At 37.8% G+C, this 26,427-nt stretch overlaps 2 protein-coding genes across 2 annotated transcripts in view; one reads left to right on the forward strand and one right to left on the reverse strand.

The window, feature by feature from the left end:
- The window catches only part of LOC133615665 (uncharacterized), an 18,787-nt gene extending 18,654 nt beyond the window's left edge, over nt 1–133 (reverse strand). Inside the window, exon 1 of the mRNA XM_061974421.2 lies at nt 92–133. The gene's annotated coding sequence lies outside the window, so the exon portion shown is untranslated. The remainder of the gene's footprint in view (nt 1–91) is intronic.
- Nucleotides 134–1,816: 1,683 nt separating this feature from the next.
- Nucleotides 1,817–24,384, forward strand: LOC133615666 (uncharacterized). The gene is made up of 6 exons (XM_061974422.2): nt 1,817–1,926; nt 10,012–10,278; nt 10,339–10,473; nt 15,776–16,042; nt 16,103–16,237; nt 24,202–24,384. The coding sequence occupies exons 2-6, from the start codon at nt 10,033–10,035 to the stop codon at nt 24,238–24,240; spliced, it is 822 nt and encodes a 273-aa protein (XP_061830406.1). The 5' UTR covers nt 1,817–1,926; nt 10,012–10,032; the 3' UTR covers nt 24,241–24,384.
- Nucleotides 24,385–26,427: the final 2,043 nt, after the last annotated feature.

Consider the following 26,427-nt stretch of genomic DNA (forward strand, 5'->3'; position numbering starts at 1 on the left):
ATTTCAATAAATTCTAGCTGTAAATATACTCCTCCACCCAAGTCAAGCATTTAAAATGCATTTGTTAAATAATGTTACCTTAGTGACTTACATTTACTGCCAGCATGCTCTTCTTCTTCTTCTTCCTTCTTTCATTTCTTTTAATCTAATGGTGCCTTTCTTCTGCTTCTTCACTCCTTTATAGTCCCAGCACATGAAGTTGCCAGATGGGAAATGACACATTATCGCAACAGACGCTTATTTTGCCATGTTTTGAGGAATATTATCGTACATACCAAATTAAACCTTGCGCCAGACCGCCTGTTACAGTAAAAACTTTACCACAGAATACTTTTATTGCAGGTTTATGTCTTAATAAACCCATAATGTCGGCAAAAGAAGCTCCCCACCTTTCTGTAAAGAGTCACGTGAGTTTGTGTTTGCTAATATCATGTTAGTGTTTGCTAATATCATGTTTGTGTTTGCTAATATCATGTTAGTGTTTGCTAATATCATGTTTGTGTTTGCTAATATCATGTTTGTGTTTGCTAATAGCCATGTGTCGAACACTTACAATTATTGTACCTTTTTGGTTTTATTTTAACGATAGTTTCAATGAGGGGCTGAAATAGTCATAAAATTACACAGATTATCGTACGTCTGGCAACGCAGATATGGCCAATACCAGGAAGTGTCGGTATAGCTGCATGATACTTTGCTATTTCTATTCTCTATATTCATATATTTATATTCTCTATATTTATATATTTATATTCTCTATATTTATTTATTTCTATTTTCTATACTTATATATTTCTACTCTCTATATTGATATATTTATATTCTCTATATTTATATTCTCTATATTTATATATTTATATTCTCTATATTTATATGTTCTATATTTATATTCTCTGTATTTATATATTTATATGTTCTATATTTCTATTCTCTATATTTATATATTTATATTCTCTATATATATATATTTATATTCTCTATATTTATATATTTCTATTTTCTATACTTATATATTTCTATTCTCTCTATTTATATATTTCTATTTTCTATATTTATATATTCATATTCTCTCTATTTATATATTTATATTTTCTATACTTATATATTTCTACTCTCTATATTGATATATTTATATTCTCTATATTTATATTCTCTATATTTATATTCTCTATATTTATATTCTCTGTATTTATATATTTATATGTTCTATATTTCTATTCTCTATATTTATATATTGTTACATTGTTTACAGGGACGGGGGCAAACGCCAATGATGTAAATAGGAAACAATAATATTTTTTTCTTTTAGTTATTTTGCACCATTGACTATATTTTGCAAATAAAGTATAACATATTGTAAAAATGCGTTGATGACACACATGTTTTGTTTGCCTGAAATACTTGTGGTATCAGCAATACTGTCCCTGTAGCAAATTGTTATCAAATCGATATCACACACACAGGTTTTGTCCTTTTAAGTATCGGTACATTTATTTGCTTCCATCTGCTGACAAAATGTCTCCTGTATTGTGCACAAAAATACTGCTCTTATGACACGTCCATCCATCCATCCATTTGCTACCGCTTGTCCTTATGAGAGGTCTTACACAGTAAAAGGTAAAGCATGGTTGTGGTTGCCAAGTCCTTTTTACTGTCAGAATCACATGAACAAAAACAAAAACAAGGAAAGAGATAATTTAGGGCGTAGCTGAAGTTTTTCTTGGCAAACACTGAAGGACGATATGAAACGAAAGTCAAAGTAAAAATCTCCTCTCTTGGTTTCAGTCTTTAGAATACTAACTGCTACTAAGAAGCCTTTTCTCAACTGCCTATAAAAAGCAAGAAGAAGCGTCCGTCTACCAGGTCTGGATCAGCGTACGTTAGCATTTGCACTTTAGCTTTGGAGCTTCATGATTATGTCTACAGGTAAATGATTATATCTACAAGTAACATTTGCACTGTAGCTTCATGATTATGTCTACAAGTAACATTTGCACTGTAGCTTCATGATTATGTCTACAGGTAAATGATTATATCTACAAGTAATATTGGCACTGTAGCTTCATGATTATGTCTACAGGTAAATGATTATATCTACAAGTAATATTGGCACTGTAGCTTCATGATTATGTCTACAGGTAAATGATTATATCTACAAGTAACATTTGCACTGTAGCTTCATGATTATGTCTACAAGTAACATTTGCACTGTAGCTTCATGATTATGTCTACAGGTAAATGATTATATCTACAAGTAATATTGGCACTGTAGCTTCATGATTATGTCTACAGGTAAATGATTATATCTACAAGTAATATTGGCACTGTAGCTTCATGATTATGTCTACAAGTAACATTTGCACTGTAGCTTCATGATTATGTCTACAGGTAAATGATTATATCTACAAGTAATATTGGCACTGTAGCTTCATGATTATGTCTACAAGTAACATTTGCACTGTAGCTTCATGATTATGTCTACAGGTAAATGATTATATCTACAAGTAACATTTGCACTGTAGCTTCATGATTATGTCTACAAGTAACATTTGCACTGTAGCTTCATGATTATGTCTACAGGTAAATGATTATATCTACAAGTAATATTGGCACTGTAGCTTCATGATTATGTCTACAAGTAACATTTGCACTGTAGCTTCATGATTATGTCTACAAGTAACATTTGCACTGTAGCTTCATGATTATGTCTACAAGTAACATTTGCACTGTAGCTTCATGATTATGTCTACAAGTAACATTTGCACTGTAGCTTCATGATTATGTCTACAAGTAACATTTGCACTGTAGCTTCATGATTATGTCTACAGGTAAATGATTATATCTACAAGTAATATTGGCACTGTAGCTTCATGATTATGTCTACAAGTAACATTTGCACTGTAGCTTCATGATTATGTCTACAGGTAAATGATTATATCTACAAGTAATATTGGCACTGTAGCTTCATGATTATGTCTACAAGTAACATTTGCACTGTAGCTTCATGATTATGTCTACAAGTAACATTTGCACTGTAGCTTCATGATTATGTCTACAGGTAAATGATTATATCTACAAGTAATATTGGCACTGTAGCTTCATGATTATGTCTACAAGTAACATTTGCACTGTAGCTTCATGATTATGTCTACAAGTAACATTTGCACTGTAGCTTCATGATTATGTCTACAGGTAAATGATTATATCTACAAGTAATATTGGCACTGTAGCTTCATGATTATGTCTACAAGTAACATTTGCACTGTAGCTTCATGATTATGTCTACAAGTAACATTTGCACTGTAGCTTCATGATTATGTCTACAGGTAAATGATTATATCTACAAGTAATATTGGCACTGTAGCTTCATGATTATGTCTACAGGTAAATGATTATATCTACAAGTAATATTGGCACTGTAGCTTCATGATTATGTCTACAAGTAACATTTGCACTGTAGCTTCATGATTATGTCTACAGGTAAATGATTATATCTACAAGTAATATTGGCACTGTAGCTTCATGATTATGTCTACAAGTAACATTTGCACTGTAGCTTCATGATTATGTCTACAGGTAAATGATTATATCTACAAGTAACATTTGCACTGTAGCTTCATGATTATGTCTACAAGTAACATTTGCACTGTAGCTTCATGATTATGTCTACAGGTAAATGATTATATCTACAAGTAATATTGGCACTGTAGCTTCATGATTATGTCTACAAGTAACATTTGCACTGTAGCTTCATGATTATGTCTACAAGTAACATTTGCACTGTAGCTTCATGATTATGTCTACAAGTAACATTTGCACTGTAGCTTCATGATTATGTCTACAAGTAACATTTGCACTGTAGCTTCATGATTATGTCTACAAGTAACATTTGCACTGTAGCTTCATGATTATGTCTACAGGTAAATGATTATATCTACAAGTAATATTGGCACTGTAGCTTCATGATTATGTCTACAAGTAACATTTGCACTGTAGCTTCATGATTATGTCTACAGGTAAATGATTATATCTACAAGTAATATTGGCACTGTAGCTTCATGATTATGTCTACAAGTAACATTTGCACTGTAGCTTCATGATTATGTCTACAAGTAACATTTGCACTGTAGCTTCATGATTATGTCTACAGGTAAATGATTATATCTACAAGTAATATTGGCACTGTAGCTTCATGATTATGTCTACAAGTAACATTTGCACTGTAGCTTCATGATTATGTCTACAAGTAACATTTGCACTGTAGCTTCATGATTATGTCTACAGGTAAATGATTATATCTACAAGTAATATTGGCACTGTAGCTTCATGATTATGTCTACAAGTAACATTTGCACTGTAGCTTCATGATTATGTCTACAAGTAACATTTGCACTGTAGCTTCATGATTATGTCTACAGGTAAATGATTATATCTACAAGTAATATTGGCACTGTAGCTTCATGATTATGTCTACAGGTAAATGATTATATCTACAAGTAATATTGGCACTGTAGCTTCATGATTATGTCTACAAGTAACATTTGCACTGTAGCTTCATGATTATGTCTACAGGTAAATGATTATATCTACAAGTAATATTGGCACTGTAGCTTCATGATTATGTCTACAAGTAACATTTGCACTGTAGCTTCATGATTATGTCTACAGGTAAATGATTATATCTACAAGTAACATTTGCACTGTAGCTTCATGATTATGTCTACAAGTAACATTTGCACTGTAGCTTCATGATTATGTCTACAGGTAAATGATTATATCTACAAGTAATATTGGCACTGTAGCTTCATGATTATGTCTACAAGTAACATTTGCACTGTAGCTTCATGATTATGTCTACAAGTAACATTTGCACTGTAGCTTCATGATTATGTCTACAAGTAACATTTGCACTGTAGCTTCATGATTATGTCTACAAGTAACATTTGCACTGTAGCTTCATGATTATGTCTACAAGTAACATTTGCACTGTAGCTTCATGATTATGTCTACAGGTAAATGATTATATCTACAAGTAATATTGGCACTGTAGCTTCATGATTATGTCTACAAGTAACATTTGCACTGTAGCTTCATGATTATGTCTACAGGTAAATGATTATATCTACAAGTAATATTGGCACTGTAGCTTCATGATTATGTCTACAAGTAACATTTGCACTGTAGCTTCATGATTATGTCTACAAGTAACATTTGCACTGTAGCTTCATGATTATGTCTACAGGTAAATGATTATATCTACAAGTAATATTGGCACTGTAGCTTCATGATTATGTCTACAAGTAACATTTGCACTGTAGCTTCATGATTATGTCTACAAGTAACATTTGCACTGTAGCTTCATGATTATGTCTACAGGTAAATGATTATATCTACAAGTAATATTGGCACTGTAGCTTCATGATTATGTCTACAAGTAACATTTGCACTGTAGCTTCATGATTATGTCTACAAGTAACATTTGCACTGTAGCTTCATGATTATGTCTACAGGTAAATGATTATATCTACAAGTAATATTGGCACTGTAGCTTCATGATTATGTCTACAGGTAAATGATTATATCTACAAGTAATATTGGCACTGTAGCTTCATGATTATGTCTACAAGTAACATTTGCACTGTAGCTTCATGATTATGTCTACAGGTAAATGATTATATCTACAAGTAATATTGGCACTGTAGCTTCATGATTATGTCTACAAGTAACATTTGCACTGTAGCTTCATGATTATGTCTACAGGTAAATGATTATATCTACAAGTAACATTTGCACTGTAGCTTCATGATTATGTCTACAAGTAACATTTGCACTGTAGCTTCATGATTATGTCTACAGGTAAATGATTATATCTACAAGTAATATTGGCACTGTAGCTTCATGATTATGTCTACAAGTAACATTTGCACTGTAGCTTCATGATTATGTCTACAAGTAACATTTGCACTGTAGCTTCATGATTATGTCTACAAGTAACATTTGCACTGTAGCTTCATGATTATGTCTACAAGTAACATTTGCACTGTAGCTTCATGATTATGTCTACAAGTAACATTTGCACTGTAGCTTCATGATTATGTCTACAGGTAAATGATTATATCTACAAGTAATATTGGCACTGTAGCTTCATGATTATGTCTACAAGTAACATTTGCACTGTAGCTTCATGATTATGTCTACAGGTAAATGATTATATCTACAAGTAATATTGGCACTGTAGCTTCATGATTATGTCTACAAGTAACATTTGCACTGTAGCTTCATGATTATGTCTACAAGTAACATTTGCACTGTAGCTTCATGATTATGTCTACAGGTAAATGATTATATCTACAAGTAATATTGGCACTGTAGCTTCATGATTATGTCTACAAGTAACATTTGCACTGTAGCTTCATGATTATGTCTACAAGTAACATTTGCACTGTAGCTTCATGATTATGTCTACAGGTAAATGATTATATCTACAAGTAATATTGGCACTGTAGCTTCATGATTATGTCTACAAGTAACATTTGCACTGTAGCTTCATGATTATGTCTACAAGTAACATTTGCACTGTAGCTTCATGATTATGTCTACAAGTAACATTTGCACTGTAGCTTCATGATTATGTCTACAAGTAACATTTGCACTGTAGCTTCATGATTATGTCTACAAGTAACATTTGCACTGTAGCTTCATGATTATGTCTACAAGTAACATTTGCACTGTAGCTTCATGATTATGTCTACAGGTAAATGATTATATCTACAAGTAATATTGGCACTGTAGCTTCATGATTATGTCTACAAGTAACATTTGCACTGTAGCTTCATGATTATGTCTACAGGTAAATGATTATATCTACAAGTAATATTGGCACTGTAGCTTCATGATTATGTCTACAAGTAACATTTGCACTGTAGCTTCATGATTATGTCTACAGGTAAATGATTATATCTACAAGTAATATTGGCACTGTAGCTTCATGATTATGTCTACAAGTAACATTTGCACTGTAGCTTCATGATTATGTCTACAAGTAACATTTGCACTGTAGCTTCATGATTATGTCTACAAGTAACATTTGCACTGTAGCTTCATGATTATGTCTACAAGTAACATTTGCACTGTAGCTTCATGATTATGTCTACAAGTAACATTTGCACTGTAGCTTCATGATTATGTCTACAGGTAAATGATTATATCTACAAGTAATATTGGCACTGTAGCTTCATGATTATGTCTACAAGTAACATTTGCACTGTAGCTTCATGATTATGTCTACAGGTAAATGATTATATCTACAAGTAACATTTGCACTGTAGCTTCATGATTATGTCTACAAGTAACATTTGCACTGTAGCTTCATGATTATGTCTACAGGTAAATGATTATATCTACAAGTAATATTGGCACTGTAGCTTCATGATTATGTCTACAAGTAACATTTGCACTGTAGCTTCATGATTATGTCTACAAGTAACATTTGCACTGTAGCTTCATGATTATGTCTACAAGTAACATTTGCACTGTAGCTTCATGATTATGTCTACAAGTAACATTTGCACTGTAGCTTCATGATTATGTCTACAGGTAAATGATTATATCTACAAGTAATATTGGCACTGTAGCTTCATGATTATGTCTACAAGTAACATTTGCACTGTAGCTTCATGATTATGTCTACAGGTAAATGATTATATCTACAAGTAATATTGGCACTGTAGCTTCATGATTATGTCTACAAGTAACATTTGCACTGTAGCTTCATGATTATGTCTACAAGTAACATTTGCACTGTAGCTTCATGATTATGTCTACAAGTAACATTTGCACTGTAGCTTCATGATTATGTCTACAGGTAAATGATTATATCTACAAGTAATATTGGCACTGTAGCTTCATGATTATGTCTACAAGTAAATGATTGTATCTACAAGTAATATTGGCACTGTAGCTTCATGATTATGTCTACAAGTAAATGATTGTGTCTACAAGTAACATTTGCACTGTAGCTTCATGATTATGTCTACAGGTAAATGATTATATCTACAAGTAATATTGGCACTGTAGCTTCATGATTATGTCTACAGGTAAATGATTATATCTACAAGTAATATTGGCACTGTAGCTTCATGATTATATCTGCAAGTAACATTTGCACTGTAGCTTCTAGTGATGGGTTGATGAGGCGTCATGAAGCGTTTCGACACATTGCAAAACTGTATTGATACTGTGTCGATACTGTGTCACTAAATACTGACATCTGCTGGACATTAAAAATCCCTACAGGCAACCTATGGACCGACTCAACTGACACTGATTGTATGCCCTAGTACAGTGGTTCTCAAATGGGGGTACGCATACCCCTGGGGGTACTTGAAGGTATGCCAAGGGGTACGTGAGATTTTTTTTTAAATATTCTAAAAATAGCAACAATTCAAAACTCCTTTATAAATATATTTATTGAATAATACTTCAACAAAATATGAATGTAAGTTCATAAACTCCGTGAAGCACAAGCTCAGGTTTGTCACTAAAATGTCTGTCAAAAAGAAGTGTGAAAAGAAATGCAACAATGCAATATTCAGTGTTGACAGCTAGATTTTTTGTGGACATGTTCCATAAATATTGATGTTAAAGATTTTTTTTTTTGTGAAGAAATGTTTAGAATTAAGTTGATGAATCCAGATGGAGCTCTATTACAATCCCCAAAGAGGGCACTTTAAGTTGATGATTACTTCTATGTGTAGAAATCTTTATTTATAATTGAATCACTTGTTTATTTTTCAACAAGTTTTTATCTATTTGTATATCTTTTTTTCCCAAATAGTTCAAGAAAGACCACTACAAATGAGCAATATTTTGCACTGTGATACAATATAATAAATCAGAAACTGATGACATAGTGCTGTATTTTACTTCTTTTTTTTCAACCAAAAATGCTTTGCTCTGATTAGGGGGTACTTGAATTAAAAAAAAATTCACAGGGGGTACATTGCTGAAAAAAGGTTGAGAACCACTGACCTAGTATATACAATAATATAAACCAAGTCATTGTATTTCATTTAGGATTATTTCATAACTTCATTTAAATAAAAATATATTTTTTGTCTTTTTTTTTAGATACAGTCAATAAATAATGTGAACATGTATCATAACATGGAAATTTAAGAGAACGTGTTGTGAATGAGGTTGCTTGTGGACCTGGAAAATATTATTTATCTATTTTTACACATTTTTATTTAAAAAAAAAACCGGTTTTTCCAACGTATTCAATTTTAGACGCTTTCTCTTCTTAGTTATTATTTCTCCGGCTGTAGAAAAGAGCCGCTCACAGGGCACAGAGGAGGCGTCAGTGCGACACAGTTGGCGTATCGGTCACGTGACCAAAACAGCTCATGATCGGTCACGTGACTTTCTAAAAGCGGTACGCGCACCGACACAGGGTTTCGCTCTATGAGCTCGACGCATGCGCCGATGCATCGGTGTTGCCGGACCCATCACTAGTAGCTTCATGATTATGTCTACAGGTAAAATGCATGATTATGTGAACAGGTAACATTTGCACTGTAGCTTCATGATTATATCTACAGGTAAAATGCATGATTATGTCTACAGGTAACATTTGCACTGTAGCTTCATGATTATATCTACAGGTAAAATGCATGATTATGTCTACAGGTAACATTTGCACTGTAGCTTCATGATTATGTCTACAGGTAACATTTGCACTGTAGCTTCATGATTATATCTACAGGTAAAATGCATGATTATGTCTGCAGGTCAAATGATTTAAACAATGCCGTGCCTCCGTACAAAGTTGTCTTGAATATGTCCTTAAACAGGTCTCCAGACCTTAGTTAGTGAAAGCTAACAGCCAGGTCATCAGCCTTCCGCAGGTTGTAGGTGTTTGACATGTCAAATAGCTCATGGAAAGGACTTAAAAGCATGACCGCGTGGACCTTTTTAAAAGTGCCCGTGTCGTTCTCTGCGTTTGTCCCGCAGGCTTCCTCCTCACAGTCCGAAATGTCTGAGCTTGTGGAAGATTTAGTGTCGCCCTCCTCTTTAAACGCCAACACCCAGGAAGACTGCAGTAACCCTCCGGGCGGCGAGGACTACCTGTTTGTGGAGGCCCGGCACCCCAACACCGTCCTGCAGGGCCTCAACACCCTGCGGCTCTTCAACTCCTTCTGTGACGTCACTCTGTGCTGTGGCGGACAGGAGTTCCCCTGTCACCGCATCGTGTTGGCTTCCTTCAGCTCTTACTTCCAGGTACGTGCCGCACTTCCTTCAACGTCCGCAGTTAACAGCCGCTGACGTTGACCTTTGCAGACCATGTTCACCACCGACCTGAAGGAGTCCAAGCAGGAGCGTGTGGCCATCAATGGAGTGGAGCCACAGATGATCGGCATGCTGGTGAGGTACGCCTATACGTCAGCGGTCTACATTTCCAAAGCAAATGTCCAGGTAGGTTTCCATCTTTTCTTTCTTTTCCACATTGCTCAGTTTTGGTGCTAGGAATTTTCAGAATGGGGTCCCGGGGAGCCCATCAAGTCAGAAAAATGGGGTCCCACTTTTTTGTAAGCGTTTTGAAAACAAATGATAAATGTAGGGGTGTAACGCTACGTGTATTTGTATTGAACCGTTTGGGTACGGGGGTTCCGGTTCGGTTCGGAGGTGTACCGAACGAGTCTCCACACGGACATATTAAGTAGCGTAACGCACGTTGTGTAAACAATGCACACCTAAGCACAACACACGGCATGCTAGCAGCTAACGGGCTAGGATAGACTTGACCATACGTCCTCTTTTCACCGGACATGTCCTCTTTTGCGGAGCTGTCAGGGCGGAGTTTCATAAATGCCTCAAATGTCTGAGATAGAAGCTCTGTGTACATGAAGCACAGGAAGGGGTTTGGCTTCAACATAGAAGCGCCGTGCACAAGGGGCTCTGCGGTGGTGGAATATCGACATGTTGAGTTGAAATGAAACAGAAAGAGTCTGCCGCTGCTCCAAAACTGGTGGGTTGTGCTGCTGAAGTGGAGACAGCAGTGGTAGATGTGGTAGATGGCCCAGGGGTGGGATTTAGAAACTTCAACAGTGCATCTGAAGAGAGGAGTATGTGACACCATTGAGTATTACAGTTTAATAATAAAAACATATGATTATAGGAATAAAATGAAATGATATAATATAGATGAAAAACCAAAGAGATATATGTATGATGTTAACTGATATGCAAATTAGATTAGATTCAATTTATTGTCATCATTACAGTGAAATGCTGAATAGCAGAATGCAAAGTAACAGTATAATATATTATATGAGAATGTTATGTTATGATTATCTTTAACCGAATCACAGCAGTGCTTAAATTAAAAAACAGCATTCCCTCTCATGTGATATTGCTTAATTAACATTATTGATGTGCACTTTAACAACTCGGTTTACAACTATACCTAATATATAAACGGGTGGAAAAGTGACTATTACCTGCAGGGCAAACATTAGCTAACCAGAAGGCAATAACAATGTAAACAAAAAACACCTGCTTAAAAGATCTAATACAAATGTCCCTGAGGAATGTAAGGTGGGAGTACTGTAATTACCTAATGTTACATTATTATTTTCCATAACAATTTAGCCCCCTCCACAATATTAACCCGACGTTAAAACAGAACTAGCTATTTATTGATTAGCAATTGCCTAATCATGTAACATTAGCTTAATGCTAAAAAGCCAGGTTACTATCACATTCTGTAACAGACAAATAATTTCATGTAGGCTAACGTTACCTACCTGCTACCTCTTGTCTTTTCTCGTTTCTCCTCCTCTTCTTTTCTCTTTTTTCTTCCCTGGGCACCTGACAGTTTTGGCCGTTTTGACATCTTGTGTTGATTTTTTGATGTGGTGACGTCCAAAAAGAGTCATGATACGGGAAGGGAGGGGGCGCACTGTGCGTGGGGAGGAGGGGGGGCGTAATGTTGTAACAAATAATATTTCTATTAAATAGGCTTTACTTTACATTTTAATTAACGTGGGGTTATTTTTTGTATTTAGAAATAATAGTACCAACTTTTTTTCTTTTCTTTTTTTTTTCTCCAACATTTGTGGCACTGGCATGGCGCCCCCTGATGGACGGCGCCCTTAGCATTTGCCTATACGGCCTATGCCAGGGGCCGGCCCTGGTGGTAAGGGCAGTCGTTTAATCCAACTACAGAACATTTTAACTCGTATCTTAACCTAGCCTCACTGGAAAGACTATTTACATAATCATACGTGTTGGCATTGGGTTGGCATCGTTGTTACGAGAAGAAGGCGTGGCTGAAAATAAATGTCTGTTTGAGAAAAACTAACAACTTGAGCCTTGATTAAGATCTCGGGGGCAGGGCCGGCCCCTGGCATAGGCCGTATAGGCAAATGCTAAGGGCGCCGTCCATCAGGGGGCGCCACGCCAGTGCCACAAATGTTGGAGAAAAGAAGAAAAAAAAGAAAGTTGGTACTATTATTTCTAAATACAAAAAATAATCCCACGTTAATTAAAATGCAAAGTAAAGCCTATTTAATAGAAATATTATTTGTTACAACATTACGCCCCCCCTCCTCCCCACGCACGGTGCGCCCCCTCCCTTCCCGTATCATGACTCTTTTTGGACGTCACCACATCAAAAAATCAACACAAGATGTCAAAACGGCCAAAACTGTCAGGTGCCCAGGGAAGAAAAAAGAGAAAAGAAGAGGAGGAGAAACGAGAAAAGACAGAGGTAGCAGGTAGGTAACGTTAGCCTACATGAAATTATTTGTCTGTTACAGAATGTGATAGTAACCTGGCTTTTTAGCATTAAGCTAATGTTACATGATTAGGCAATTGCTAATCAATAAATAGCTAGTTCTGTTTTAACGTCGGGTTAATATTGTGGAGGGGGCTAAATTGTTATGGAAAATAATAATGTAACGTTAGGTAATTACAGTACTCCCACCTTACATTCCTCAGGGACATTTCTTTCTTTCTTTAGTTTATTTGGAACATGAACACACTTACATCATAATACATCACACAATTTCATATCATTTCATTTTACATCATGCCCGAAAAGGAGTAGGAAGAAGCAAAGCTTATTTAATCCTACCCCTTTCCCACTTCAAAGCGTTTACAAATATATAGAATCATTTACTGACCTTTTTATATAATAAAATAACATCTATGAATTAGTATACAACAGTTTTGTAATATGTAATTCATTCATTAATTCAGTCATTATTAACATACTGAGATGAAGAATATCTTATTTTCAATAAGGTTGAAAGTATTTCTCATAATTCTTCTTCTTTGTACTCTGTAAGCACTATTATTTTGAACAACCTCTTAAACTGGATCATATCAGTACAATGTTTAACTTTTTTACTTAATCCATTCCATAATTTAATTCCACATACTGATATGCTAAAAGTTCTAAGTGTTGTACGTGCATATAAATGTTTGAATTAGATCTCTCTCAAGCAGGTGTTTTTTGTTTACATTGTTATCGCCTTCTGGTTAGCTAATGTTTGCCCTGCAGGTAATAGTCACTTTTCCACCCCTTTATATATTAGGTATAGTTGTAAGTAAAAAAAAAAAAAAAAGGTCAAAGACAAAGCTATTCGGGTTCTTGTGAGTATATACACTTCACTGCCGATGTGGGGGGGCGCCACCTAAAATCTTGCCTAGGGCGCCAGATTGGTTAGGGCCGGGCCTGTATATATATATACTGTATGATTTTGGCACCAAAAAAATCCTCACCGTCCTGCAAGCATTCCCTGCACTACACGCTGTTACCATGTGGTGGCAGTAATGAGCCTAAGAAGCCTTTTCTCAACTGCCTATAAAAAGCAAGAAGAAGCGTCCGTCTACCAGGTCTGGATCAGCGTACGTTAGCATTTGCACTTTAGCTTTGGAGCTTCATGATTATGTCTACAGGTAAATGATTATATCTACAAGTAATATTGGCACTGTAGCTTCATGATTATATCTGCAAGTAACATTTGCACTGTAGCTTCTAGTGATGGGTTGATGAGGCGTCATGAAGCGTTTCGACACATTGCAAAACTGTATTGATACTGTGTCGATACTGTGTCACTAAATACTGACATCTGCTGGACATTAAAAATCCCTACAGGCAACCTATGGACCGACTCAACTGACACTGATTGTATGCCCTAGTACAGTGGTTCTCAAATGGGGGTACGCATACCCCTGGGGGTACTTGAAGGTATGCCAAGGGGTACGTGAGATTTTTTTTTAAATATTCTAAAAATAGCAACAATTCAAAACTCCTTTATAAATATATTTATTGAATAATACTTCAACAAAATATGAATGTAAGTTCATAAACTCCGTGAAGCACAAGCTCAGGTTTGTCACTAAAATGTCTGTCAAAAAGAAGTGTGAAAAGAAATGCAACAATGCAATATTCAGTGTTGACAGCTAGATTTTTTGTGGACATGTTCCATAAATATTGATGTTAAAGTTTTTTTTTTTTGTGAAGAAATGTTTAGAATTAAGTTGATGAATCCAGATGGAGCTCTATTACAATCCCCAAAGAGGGCACTTTAAGTTGATGATTACTTCTATGTGTAGAAATCTTTATTTATAATTGAATCACTTGTTTATTTTTCAACAAGTTTTTATCTATTTGTATATCTTTTTTTCCCAAATAGTTCAAGAAAGACCACTACAAATGAGCAATATTTTGCACTGTGATACAATATAATAAATCAGAAACTGATGACATAGTGCTGTATTTTACTTCTTTTTTTTCAACCAAAAATGCTTTGCTCTGATTAGGGGGTACTTGAATTAAAAAAAAATTCACAGGGGGTACATTGCTGAAAAAAGGTTGAGAACCACTGACCTAGTATATACAATAATATAAACCAAGTCATTGTATTTCATTTAGGATTATTTCATAACTTCATTTAAATAAAAATATATTTTTTGTCTTTTTTTTAGATACAGTCAATAAATAATGTGAACATGTATCATAACATGGAAATTTAAGAGAACGTGTTGTGAATGAGGTTGCTTGTGGACCTGGAAAATATTATTTATCTATTTTTACACATTTTTATTTAAAAAAAAAACCGGTTTTTCCAACGTATTCAATTTTAGACGCTTTCTCTTCTTAGTTATTATTTCTCCGGCTGTAGAAAAGAGCCGCTCACAGGGCACAGAGGAGGCGTCAGTGCGACACAGTTGGCGTATCGGTCACGTGACCAAAACAGCTCATGATCGGTCACGTGACTTTCTAAAAGCGGTACGCGCACCGACACAGGGTTTCGCTCTATGAGCTCGACGCATGCGCCGATGCATCGGTGTTGCCGGACCCATCACTAGTAGCTTCATGATTATGTCTACAGGTAAAATGCATGATTATGTGAACAGGTAACATTTGCACTGTAGCTTCATGATTATATCTACAGGTAAAATGCATGATTATGTCTACAGGTAACATTTGCACTGTAGCTTCATGATTATATCTACAGGTAAAATGCATGATTATGTCTGCAGGTCAAATGATTTAAACAATGCCGTGCCTCCGTACAAAGTTGTCTTGAATATGTCCTTAAACAGGTCTCCAGACCTTAGTTAGTGAAAGCTAACAGCCAGGTTATCAGCCTTTCGCAGGTTGTAGGTGTTTGACATGTCAAATAGCTCGTGGAAAGGACTTAAAAGCATGACCGCGTGGACCTTTTTAAAAGTGCCCGTGTCGTTCTCTGCGTTTGTCCCGCAGGCTTCCTCCTCACAGTCCGAAATGTCTGAGCTTGTGGAATATTTAGTGTCGCCCTCCTCTTTAAACGCCGACACCCAGGAAGACTGCAGTAACCCTCCGGGCGGCGAGGACTACCTGTTTGTGGAGGCCCGGCACCCCAACACCGTCCTGCAGGGCCTCAACACCCTGCGGCTCTTCAACTCCTTCTGTGACGTCACTCTGTGCTGTGGCGGACAGGAGTTCCCCTGTCACCGCATCGTGTTGGCTTCCTTCAGCTCTTACTTCCAGGTACGTGCCGCACTTCCTTCAACGTCCGCAGTTAACAGCCGCTGACGTTGACCTTTGCAGACCATGTTCACCACCGACCTGAAGGAGTCCAAGCAGGAGCGTGTGGCCATCAATGGAGTGGAGCCACAGATGATAGGCATGCTGGTGAGGTACGCCTATACGTCAGCGGTCTACATTTCCAAAGCAAATGTCCAGGTAGGTTTCCATCTTTTCTTTCTTTTCCACATTGCTCAGTTTTGGTGCTAGGAATTTTCAGAATGGGGTCCCGGGGAGCCCATCAAGTCAGAAAAATGGGGTCCCACTTTTTTGTAAGCGTTTTGAAAACAAATGATAAATGTAGGGGTGTAACGCTTCGTGTATTTGTATTGAACCGTTTGGGTACGGGGGTTCCGGTTCGGTTCGGAGGTGTACCGAACGAGTCTCCACACGGACATATTAAGTAGCGTAACGCACGTTGTGTAAACAATGCACACCTAAGCACAACACACGGCATGCTAGCAGCTAACGGGCTAGGATAGACTTGACCATACGTCCTCTTTTCACCGGACATGTCCTCTTTTGCGGAGCTGTCAGGGCGGAGTTTCATAAATGCCTCAAATGTCCGGCATTTTGAGTTAGGGTTGCGTGTATTTTCAATGTACGTTCAGGGTTAAGAAGGGGTTAAAAACAAAACAAACTGCAGCATTGGTGAGGGAGGGGCAGAGACAGAGAGAGAGAGAGAGTTATGATAAACGCGCATGCGTCGCCAGGCTCTGCTTTTTATCCATAGATTTATCACATTTCATTTTTTATTATCTATAGCAGGGGTGTCAAAAGTGTGCCCCGGAGGCCATTTGCGGCCCACAGCTAATGTTTTAAAGGCCCACGGCACATTCTAAAAATACTATTAAAATAAACAAAAACAAAAGTGAAATAAAAAAGGTTAAATGTAATTTAGAAAAAGTTGCAATGTTGACTAATAAAACAAAGCTGTTTTTTTTTTTTTTTTTCAAACTGTCATTGCTCAAAACATAATATTGAATCAAAATCAATGTTATTATGAATTATTGACCTATCCAAGGTTCCCATTACTTCACATCAAATATTACACTAAGAAAAATATTTTTGGTGGAAGATTTTGCACATTTGGTAAATAAATAACCCAAAAATAATAAAATATTTTGTTGTTTTCTTACTGTACCGAAAATGAACCGAACCGTGACCTCTAAACCGAGGTACGTACCGAACCCAAATGTTTGTGTACCGTTCCACCCCTATGTTTACTGCCAAGAGTGCAAACAAGGGCGTTGTCTCCATGCAAGGGCGTGCATGACAAGTGAAAACATTAAATAAAATGTGCAAAAGACTGAACATAAATGCAGTGTGCAATCTTCTGATTGACTGTGCAAAAAAGGGTGATTGTTATCTCCCAAGTTTTTGTAAAAGTGCATACAACTTGAGTTCATGAGGAACCTTTACATTGCAATCCTCTAGTAACATACACCACCTTCTTACTTCCTTTTCTTCTTTCCTGAATTGAATAGTGTTCCTCACTAGGAGGGGTATCATTTACCGTATATTACCAAATAAACGCCCTTGTGCAAATAACCGCCCATGTCCTAATAGCCGCCCGGGGTCTGACCCCATTTTGTGAATTAACCGCCTCTTCCTAATAACCGCCCATGCCCAAATAGCCGCCCATGGGCTGTTATTTGCATAATTTAGATTAGAATCATATTGATTTCATTAAGCCCAATTTATAAGATAAAAGGAAAAGCAAAGGTGCAGTAATTCTGGTCGTTACGGTAACAGCAGACTTTACGTGGGGATTCTGGGTACCGTATTTTTCGGAGTATAAGTCGCACCGGAGTATAAGTCGCACCTGCCGAAAATGCATAATAAAGAAGGAAAAAAACACATGTAAGTCGCACTGGAGTATAAGTCGCATTTTTGGGGGAAATGTATTTGATAAAAGCCAACAGCAAGAATAGACATTTGAAAGGCAATTTAAAATAAATGAAGAATAGTGAACAACAGGCTGAATAAGTGTACGTTATATGAGGCATAAATAAGCAACTGGTATGTTAACGTAACATATTATGGTAAGAGTCATTCAAATAACTATAACATATAGAACATGCTATACGTTTACCAAACAATCTGTTTAATCGCTAAATCCCATGAAATCTTAAACGTCTAATCTCTTACGTGAATGAGATAAATAATATTATTTGATATTTTACGGTAATGTGTTCATCATTTCACACATAAGTCGCTCCTGAGTATAAGTCGCACCCCCGGCCAAACTATGAAAAAAACTGCGACTTATAGTCCGAAAAATACGGTAATCAACATATTGCAATGGGTGACCGCATATAGCGTAACACACACTCAACGACAACAACAAACCCACGAGGAAAAGTTTCAGCATGGCAAGCAACAGTAGCAGTGAGTTGAATGAACAGGATACCGGTGCACCACAACTGATGGACGGGAATACTTTAAGGGGGAAGAAGAACAGTAAGTCAGTCTACCCCAGGGCAGCTGTGGCTATGAAAGTAGCTTACCACCACCAGGTGTGAATGATTGATGGGTTCTACATGTAAAGCGACTTTGGGTACTTAGAAAAGCGCTATATAAATCCCAGTTATTATTATTATTATTATTAAGTTTGACTTAAAGTTCAAGCTAGCGGTTGTGAAGTATGCGGAGCAGAATTCTGGTTTGGCAGCGGCCAGGCAGTTTAACATTGACCCGAAACGTGTACGAGAATGGAAACAAAAAAAGGGAGAACTACTATCTCATTCGGCAATCGATGGAAAACGGGCTCGCTTATCTGGTGAAGGTAGGAAGAAAGTGAGTGACGAGCTTGATGCTAATTTGTGTCAGTGGATACATCACGTATGCTGCTTTATTTAAAACTTGGAGTAGTGTAGCCTTTATTTTATTTAAGTGACAGTATTATTGTTCTGTTTTGATGGTGGGTTTTATACTTGGGTACTTGGTACCATCATTTTATTTTTCCCGGTAGGCTGCTTTATTTAAAAAGTGTATTTATTTTTAGTATTTGTATTCTATTTGACAATTGTTGCACTACTGCCATGTTGAGGCCTTGTTGATCTCTTGTCTTTTGATAGCCTACCTCATGTTGATCTTTTGTTTTTTTGTTTATATGTTTACAATAGCTTTTACATTTAAAGTTTTTTGTCCGAAAAAAAAATACTGGACAGTAACCATTGTAACCAAATAATGGCCTGGTGCAGGCTGGTGCAAAAATAAATAAAAGCCTTGTGCAAATAGCTGCCTGGGGTCTGACCCCATTTTGTGAAATAAACGCCCGGGCTACTATTTGGTAATATACGGTACATTATAACTTATCATTGTATCAAATCAGTACTTGAATTTTTTTTAATTTTTTTTTATAGAATTTTGTGACATTCATTTCATTCATTTACCGTATTTTCCGCACTATAAGGCGCACCGGATTATTAGCCGCACCTTCAATGAATGGCATATTTCATAACTTTGTCCACCAATAAGCCGCCCCGGACTATAAGCCGCGCCTACGCTGCGCTAAAGGGAATGTCAAAAAAACAGTCAGATAGGTCAGTCAAACTTTAATAATATATTAAAAACCAGCGTTCTAACAACTCTGTTCACTCCCAAAATGTACGCAAATGTGCAATCACAAACATAGTAAAATTCAAAATAGTGCAGAGCAATAGCAACATAATGTTGCTCGAACGTTAATGTCACAACACACAAAATAAACATAGCGCTCACTTTCTGAAGTTATTCTTCATTCGTAAATCCTTCGTCTTCGGTGTCCGAAGTGAAAAGTTGGGCAAATGTGAGATCCAAAATGGACGGTTCCGTCTCGTCGAAGTCATCGGAGTCAGTGTCACTGTTGTCCAGCAGTTCTGTGAATCCTGCCTTCCGGAAAGCTCGGACCACAGTTGTGACCGAAATATCTGCCCAGGCATTTACGATCCACTGGCAGATGTTGGCGTCGTCTGGCGCTGCCTCCCTGTCTTAGTGAATGTGTGTTCGCCTTCTGTCATCCATTGTTCCCACGCAGTTAGCAGTCTAGCTTCGAATGCCCTGTTGACACCAATATCTAGCGGCTGGAGGTCTTTTGTCAATCCACCCGGAATGACGGCGAGTATTGAATTAAGCGCGTAAGCGTGTCTCTTAATGTGATGTTATGAGCTAGCAAATATAACAACTACACTACCCAGCATGCAACGATAGTGACGAGCATGCGCGGTAGCCCTGAGAAGCGTTGTTGTATGCTGGGAGTTAGAATGTGGTTATGAGCACGCTGTGAGTAAACGTTGAGAACTCAGTTAACACGCCTCGTCTGCATTATTTATAATTAGACAGACAACACACTTAATAGGAGCCATTTTGGGGTCTTTACATAAACACACAAATGGAAATGAAACGTCACATATCCCAGCATGCACCGCGCGCTTCTTCTTCTTCCGGGGGCGGGTGGTTGCTTACAGTACAAGAAGAAGCGCTTCCTGTTCTATGGGGGCGGGTGCTTACCTTGGCGGTTGCTTGCGTAGAAGAAGAAGCGCTTCCTGCTCTACCGGGAAAAAAGATGGCGGCTGTTTACCGAAGTTGCGAGAACGAAACTTTATGAAAATGAATCTTAATATTTATCCATATATAAAGCGCACCGGGTTAAAAGCCGCACTGTCAGCTTTTGAGTAAATTTGTGGTTTTTAGGTGCGGCTAATGGTGCGGAAAATACGGTATGTATTTATTTATTTCATTCAAGTTGAGTTGAACATTCTAGTGATTACAATTATTCAATCATTCCAATTAAAATGAAAACAATTAAAGTAATACACTCAAAAATAGGGAATACAATCTACAACAAATTCTCATAATTATTTCAGAAAGACAGAACATAAGAGGAAAAAAACGACTCGCCGCCGTACTCTTAATTCCGGGGTTTTGTGAACGCAGCCTCACTCGCTGTATCCGTTATTGGTGCACATTGAGGAAATTCTGTCACTGTGTTGTGGCTACTGGCGAATTATTAAATGTTCAGCTCAACAAAGTTTTTAAAATGCGCCTCAGCCTCTTGAAGCTACAATCGGCACGCTAAATTTCTTACATGACATTATTTGCACAATATCCTCGCCAGGCACTTGTTGCAGGTGGCTGATAATGCCCCCCCCACGATATACTCACTGCCACTCCAGACAGCAGTGAGAGAGGTGACGATTGATTGGACATAGGGCTGGGCGATATGGCCTTTTATTAATATGTGGATATGTTTAGTCCATGTGACGATACACCATATATATGTGGATATGTTTAGTCCATGTCACCATACACCATATATATGTGGATATGTTTAGTCCATGTCACCATACACCATATATATGTGGATATGTTTAGTCCATGTCACCATACACCATATATATGTGGATATGTTTAGTCCATGTCACCATACACCATATATATGTGGATATGTTTAGTCCATGTCACCATACACCATATATATGTGGATATGTTTAGTCCATGTCACCATACACCATATATATGTGGATATGTTTAGTCCATGTCACCATACACCATATATATGTGGATATGTTTAGTCCATGTCACCATACACCATATATATGTGGATATTTTGCCTTAGCCTTGAATGAACACTTGATGCATATAATGACAGCAGTATGATGATTCTATGTGTCTACATTAAAACATTCTTCTTCATTAATATATGCTACTTTTAAACTTTCATGCAGAGAGGGAAATCACAAGTAAAAGTGTATTTATTAAACAGTTATTAAGCAGTGGCACAAACATTCATGTCATTTCCAAACAGAAAGTGCAAGATTGTCAGAGACATTTTAAGACAAGCTATTAGTGCACTTTTGTGCATGATGTCACTAAGATGACATATCAAAACAACACTCAATTAAAGTGCACTTTTTGTACAGAACGCCACTACAATAGTTTAAAACAAATAAAGTGCACTTTTGTGCATGATGTCACACAAGATATTTCAATAAGTGTCAAATAAAAATGAGCTGCATAATAGGAAATCAAATAGTATGTCCTTCACTATGTGGTAGGTTCCTGCGGACGTTATCTCCTTCTGTTGTTGACTATTTGTTTCATACGGTGTTGATGTGGAAATGGTTGCTTAGGCATTCTGTGGGTGTTGCACAGAACGGAGATGTTGACATGCGGAGTTTCAAGCACTCTTCATTCTCTAGCGGGTGACTTTTCAAATGATCCTACAAATTAGCAGTGGTGCTAAGTTGCTAACGCTTATGCCGCATACTTGTTCCACATCTTCGCGCTTGAAGCCAAACCACCGCCAGACGATGGATCCCCTGCTGTTTTTCTTGGGAATTAATTATTCCTTCATTTGTTACCAGATTGGCACCTTCTTTCTCTCGTATTACCACTCGCACCTCTTCGCTAGCATCACAGCTAACGTTACCCATGTCGCACCTCTCTGCTCGGCGAGGGTGTATGACGTTGCACGCGCGACTTTATGGGACGTATGTAAGAAGGTGCGCTTGTTTTATGTCTCTGTGAGAAGGAGAGACATAAAGCAACTGCGTGAGAACGTATACTCCAATATCACCATATAGTCATTTTCTATATCGCACAGAGACAAACCTGCGATATATCCAGTATATTCCGTATATCGCCCAGCTCTAATTGGACCAGTCAGTGGCTTGTCTAGCAAAGCTCCTCGGCCCTGTCGACCGTTGAGAGTTCAAACAGGTCCACAAGTTGTAGCCCCCCACACCTAATCATTTTTAATGAAGATGACCAGTTGATGTCGCGAGAGCGAGGCAGAGACACAGGGATAGAAAACAATGGAGACTCAGCAAAAAAAAATGAAGAGTTAAAAAAGAAAGGTTTGGTAACACAAGACTTTTAAGTGACGAAGAGATTTGACAGCAGCTTCAGAGCAGCAGGTGGCCAGGTGGTGTCAGGTCACCCTGGATTTCCACTGCATGTGTCGTGCCTGCATAATGGTGCAGACACAGCGGCAGACTCTTTCTGTTTCATTTCAACTCAACATGTCGATTTCCACCACCGCAGAGCCCCTTGTGCACGGCGCTTCTATGTTGAAGCCAAACCCCTTCCTGTGCTTTATGTACACAGACCTTCTATCTGCCAGGCAGTGCAAAATAGCACATCAACTGAAATACATCTGCTTGTGTGGGACAGGAAGTCATGCACAACCACAAAACACATGTATTTGTGTACTTTGAAAATAAAATACTCTGTGTTCAAGGCGGATCTTATTTTACACTCTGAAACGTCCTTATGGGCAGAGAGGGACCTGAAGTCCACTTGTCAAAGGTTTTCGATAAGTCAGTTAACCGACGCTAAATGATAAATCGGCGATAAATCGGCATGTGGATGCGTGTTTACAGACTTCAAGAGCATTCACGCTTTGCATCGATTTCAGCAGCTGCGCACGTTTGTGTCATAGCGGAATGAAAAGAAGGGGGTGAATCTTCTTGTCATCATTAAGTGTCTTTGACTCGTTGTGCGGTGAGGCGGGGCAGCTAGCAGGTTAGCATGTGGAAAACATGGACAAAATGATCACAAAACCAAATGCCACCTCACCAGTGTGGGAATATTTCAGTTTAAACCTTTGAACAAGATGAGACTTTCAACGCCGAGGAGCCAATTTGCGGAATTTGTTCGACATCCATTGCATTCGGTCTCCCCTAGAGGGGGGGTTACCCACATATGCGGTCCTCTCCAAGGTTTCTCATAGTCATTCACATCGACGTCCCACTTGGGTGAGTTTTTCCTTGCCCTTATGTGGGCTCTGTACCGAGGATGTCGTTGTGGCTTGTGCAGCCCTTTGAGACACTTGTGATTTAGGGCTATATAAATAAACATTGATTGATTGATGATTGAATACAACAAACCTGCACGCCCACTTGAAACACAACCCCCTGACAGTCACCCTCACTGAGGCATCGCGAAATGGTGTGCATCCCACAGAAAGTGTGGTATAAATGTATACATACACAAGTAGGCTAATAAAAGATTATCTTACGATACCACAGGTTTTGACATTTTTTCACAGGACTGCATGGGTGCGGTATGACTTCAGCTTGGTAAAGATTTGCTTCCTGACATTTATGTCTTGTTTTCTACATTTGTGTGTGTATCAGGCGACGACCTGTTCCAGATTCGGGGTCAAAATGGTTTAGTGTATAACAGCATGGATCCTCTCACAAGAGTTTCTGGAACACAGGAAGTGTCCGCCACAGCAGATCATACCCTTGAAACCTTCTATCCCGTGTCGCCTACGGTGGACTTGCAGAAAGTGCATGTGTACAAGGAAGACGTGAACTGCACAGGTAAGAAATAATAATAATAATAATAATACATATATATAGTGCTTTTTTTGAGAATTTTTGTTTCATCTGACATCACATGGACAAATATAAGACCTTCTGGAGGAAAGTTCTGTGGTCAGATGAAACAAAAATGGAGCTGTTTGGCCACAATACCCAGCAATATGTTTGGAGGAGAAAAGGTGAGGCCTTTCAAGGTCAAGGTTCAACTTTATTGTCCCCGCGGGGAAATTTGCCTTGGGCACAGTGCATCATTGCTTTCTTAACATACCCAAAACCAACAGAACAAAAACACAAGCACAGACACAACCACAACCATACAACTAACATTTAAACATCACAACATGGAGCTTGATAGACATAGGTGGCACTTTGATGTAGGCATAAAATCTACAGTATGGAGATAAAGATAAAGTACCAATGTGCATTGCACTAGAGCTCATGGATAAAGTGCTGTGTTCTAAAGTGCTTAGTTCTAAAGTGCTATGTGCTAAAGTGCTATGTGCTAAAAAAGTGCTAACCTATGTATTAAAATTATATTGCACATTGTTGGTCAGCTTAATGGAGGCTGGGACAAATGATAATTTCAGGCGGTTAAATTTGCATAGTGGGACCCGGAGTCTTCTCCCTGATGGCAGGGTTCCATATTCAGGAAAGAGTGGGTGTTGTGAGTTGGAAATAATTTTCTTAGCTTTTTTCCTAACTGCCTGCTCATAGATGCTCTGTATAGGCTCATATTCTTTCCTCCCTACGATTTTCATTGCCGTTTTATGCATGCCGGCCAGTTTGCTTTTTAGCTTAACGGTTAGGTTGCCAAACCATGAGGTGATCCCGTATCTAATGATGCTCTCTACAACGGCACGGTAGAAAATCATCATGATGTGGCTGCTTACGCCGTACAATCTTAATCTTCGCAAAAAATATAGCCTCTATTGCAGTCTATTGCACAGTTTGTCAATATGTGTCTTCCAGCAGAGAAGATTATCAATATGAACCCCTAAATATTTATATGAGGATACCTGGGTGATTTCCTGATTTTGATGACCACTGGCTCATGGTCAGTCACTTTCCTCGGATCCAAAACCATTTCCTGTGTCTTGGTCACATTTAAAATAAGATGGTTGGTATCACACCACCTAATAAATACCGGTAGGTCTATCTCGTCTTGGTACACAGAGGGGTCCGTATCCTTGTGTAGAAGGCTTAGGAGCACGGTATCGTCCGCAAATTTCACCATATAATTGTTAGGGTGCACGGTCCTACAATCATTGGTGTACCAATGATTAATCCCAGGATCACCATGCCTAACGTCAAGCATGGTGGTGGTAGTATTATGCTCTGGGCCTGTTTTGCTGCCAATGGAACTGCTGCTTTAAATGGGACAATGAAAAAGGAGGATTACCTCCAAATTGTTCAGGACAAGCTAAAATCATCAGCACAGAGGTTGGGTCTTGGGCGCAGTTGGGTGTTCCGACAGGACAATGACCCCAAACACACCTCAAAAGTGGTAAAGGAATGGCTAAATCAGGCTAGAATGAAGGTTTTAGAATGGCCTTCCCAAAGTCCTGACTTAAACGTGTGGACAATGCTGAAGAAACAAGTCCATGTCGGAAAACCAACAAATTTAGCTGAACTGCACCATTTTTGTGGTCAAGTGGTCAAGCAGAAGCTTGTGGATGGCTACCAAAAGTGCCTTATTGCAGGTAAACTTGCCAAGGGACATGTAAGCAAATATTAACATTGCTGTATGTGTACTTTTGACCCTCACATTTTCAGTAGAGTCATAATAAATTCATAAAAGAAGCAAACTTCATGAATGTTTTTTGTGACCAACAAGTATGTGCTCCAATCACAAAAAAATAAGAGATGATTGTAACGTCAAGACAGCCATGACATGATGTTCTTTACAAGTGTACGTACACTTTCGACCACTACTGTATATACACAAAGCTCAACATTTATAGACAAGCTCCATATATACAGAAGATGAAGAAATATTACCTTTTAATATAACAAAGGCATTCGAATCACACTAAGCTA

Source organism: Nerophis lumbriciformis, linkage group LG22, assembly GCF_033978685.3.
Source record: "Nerophis lumbriciformis linkage group LG22, RoL_Nlum_v2.1, whole genome shotgun sequence".
NCBI lineage: Eukaryota > Metazoa > Chordata > Actinopteri > Syngnathiformes > Syngnathidae > Nerophis > Nerophis lumbriciformis.

Bases quoted from the DNA above. Each gene is read 5' to 3' on its own strand.
- LOC133615666 (XM_061974422.2), top strand. From the start codon at position 10,033: ATGTCTGAGCTTGTGGAAGATTTAGTGTCGCCCTCCTCTTTAAACGCC. The intron at 10,279-10,338 runs GTACGTGCCGCA...TGACCTTTGCAG, and splicing joins CCTTCAGCTCTTACTTCCAG to ACCATGTTCACCACCGACCT. The intron at 10,474-15,775 runs GTAGGTTTCCAT...TTTGTCCCGCAG, and splicing joins TTTCCAAAGCAAATGTCCAG to GCTTCCTCCTCACAGTCCGA.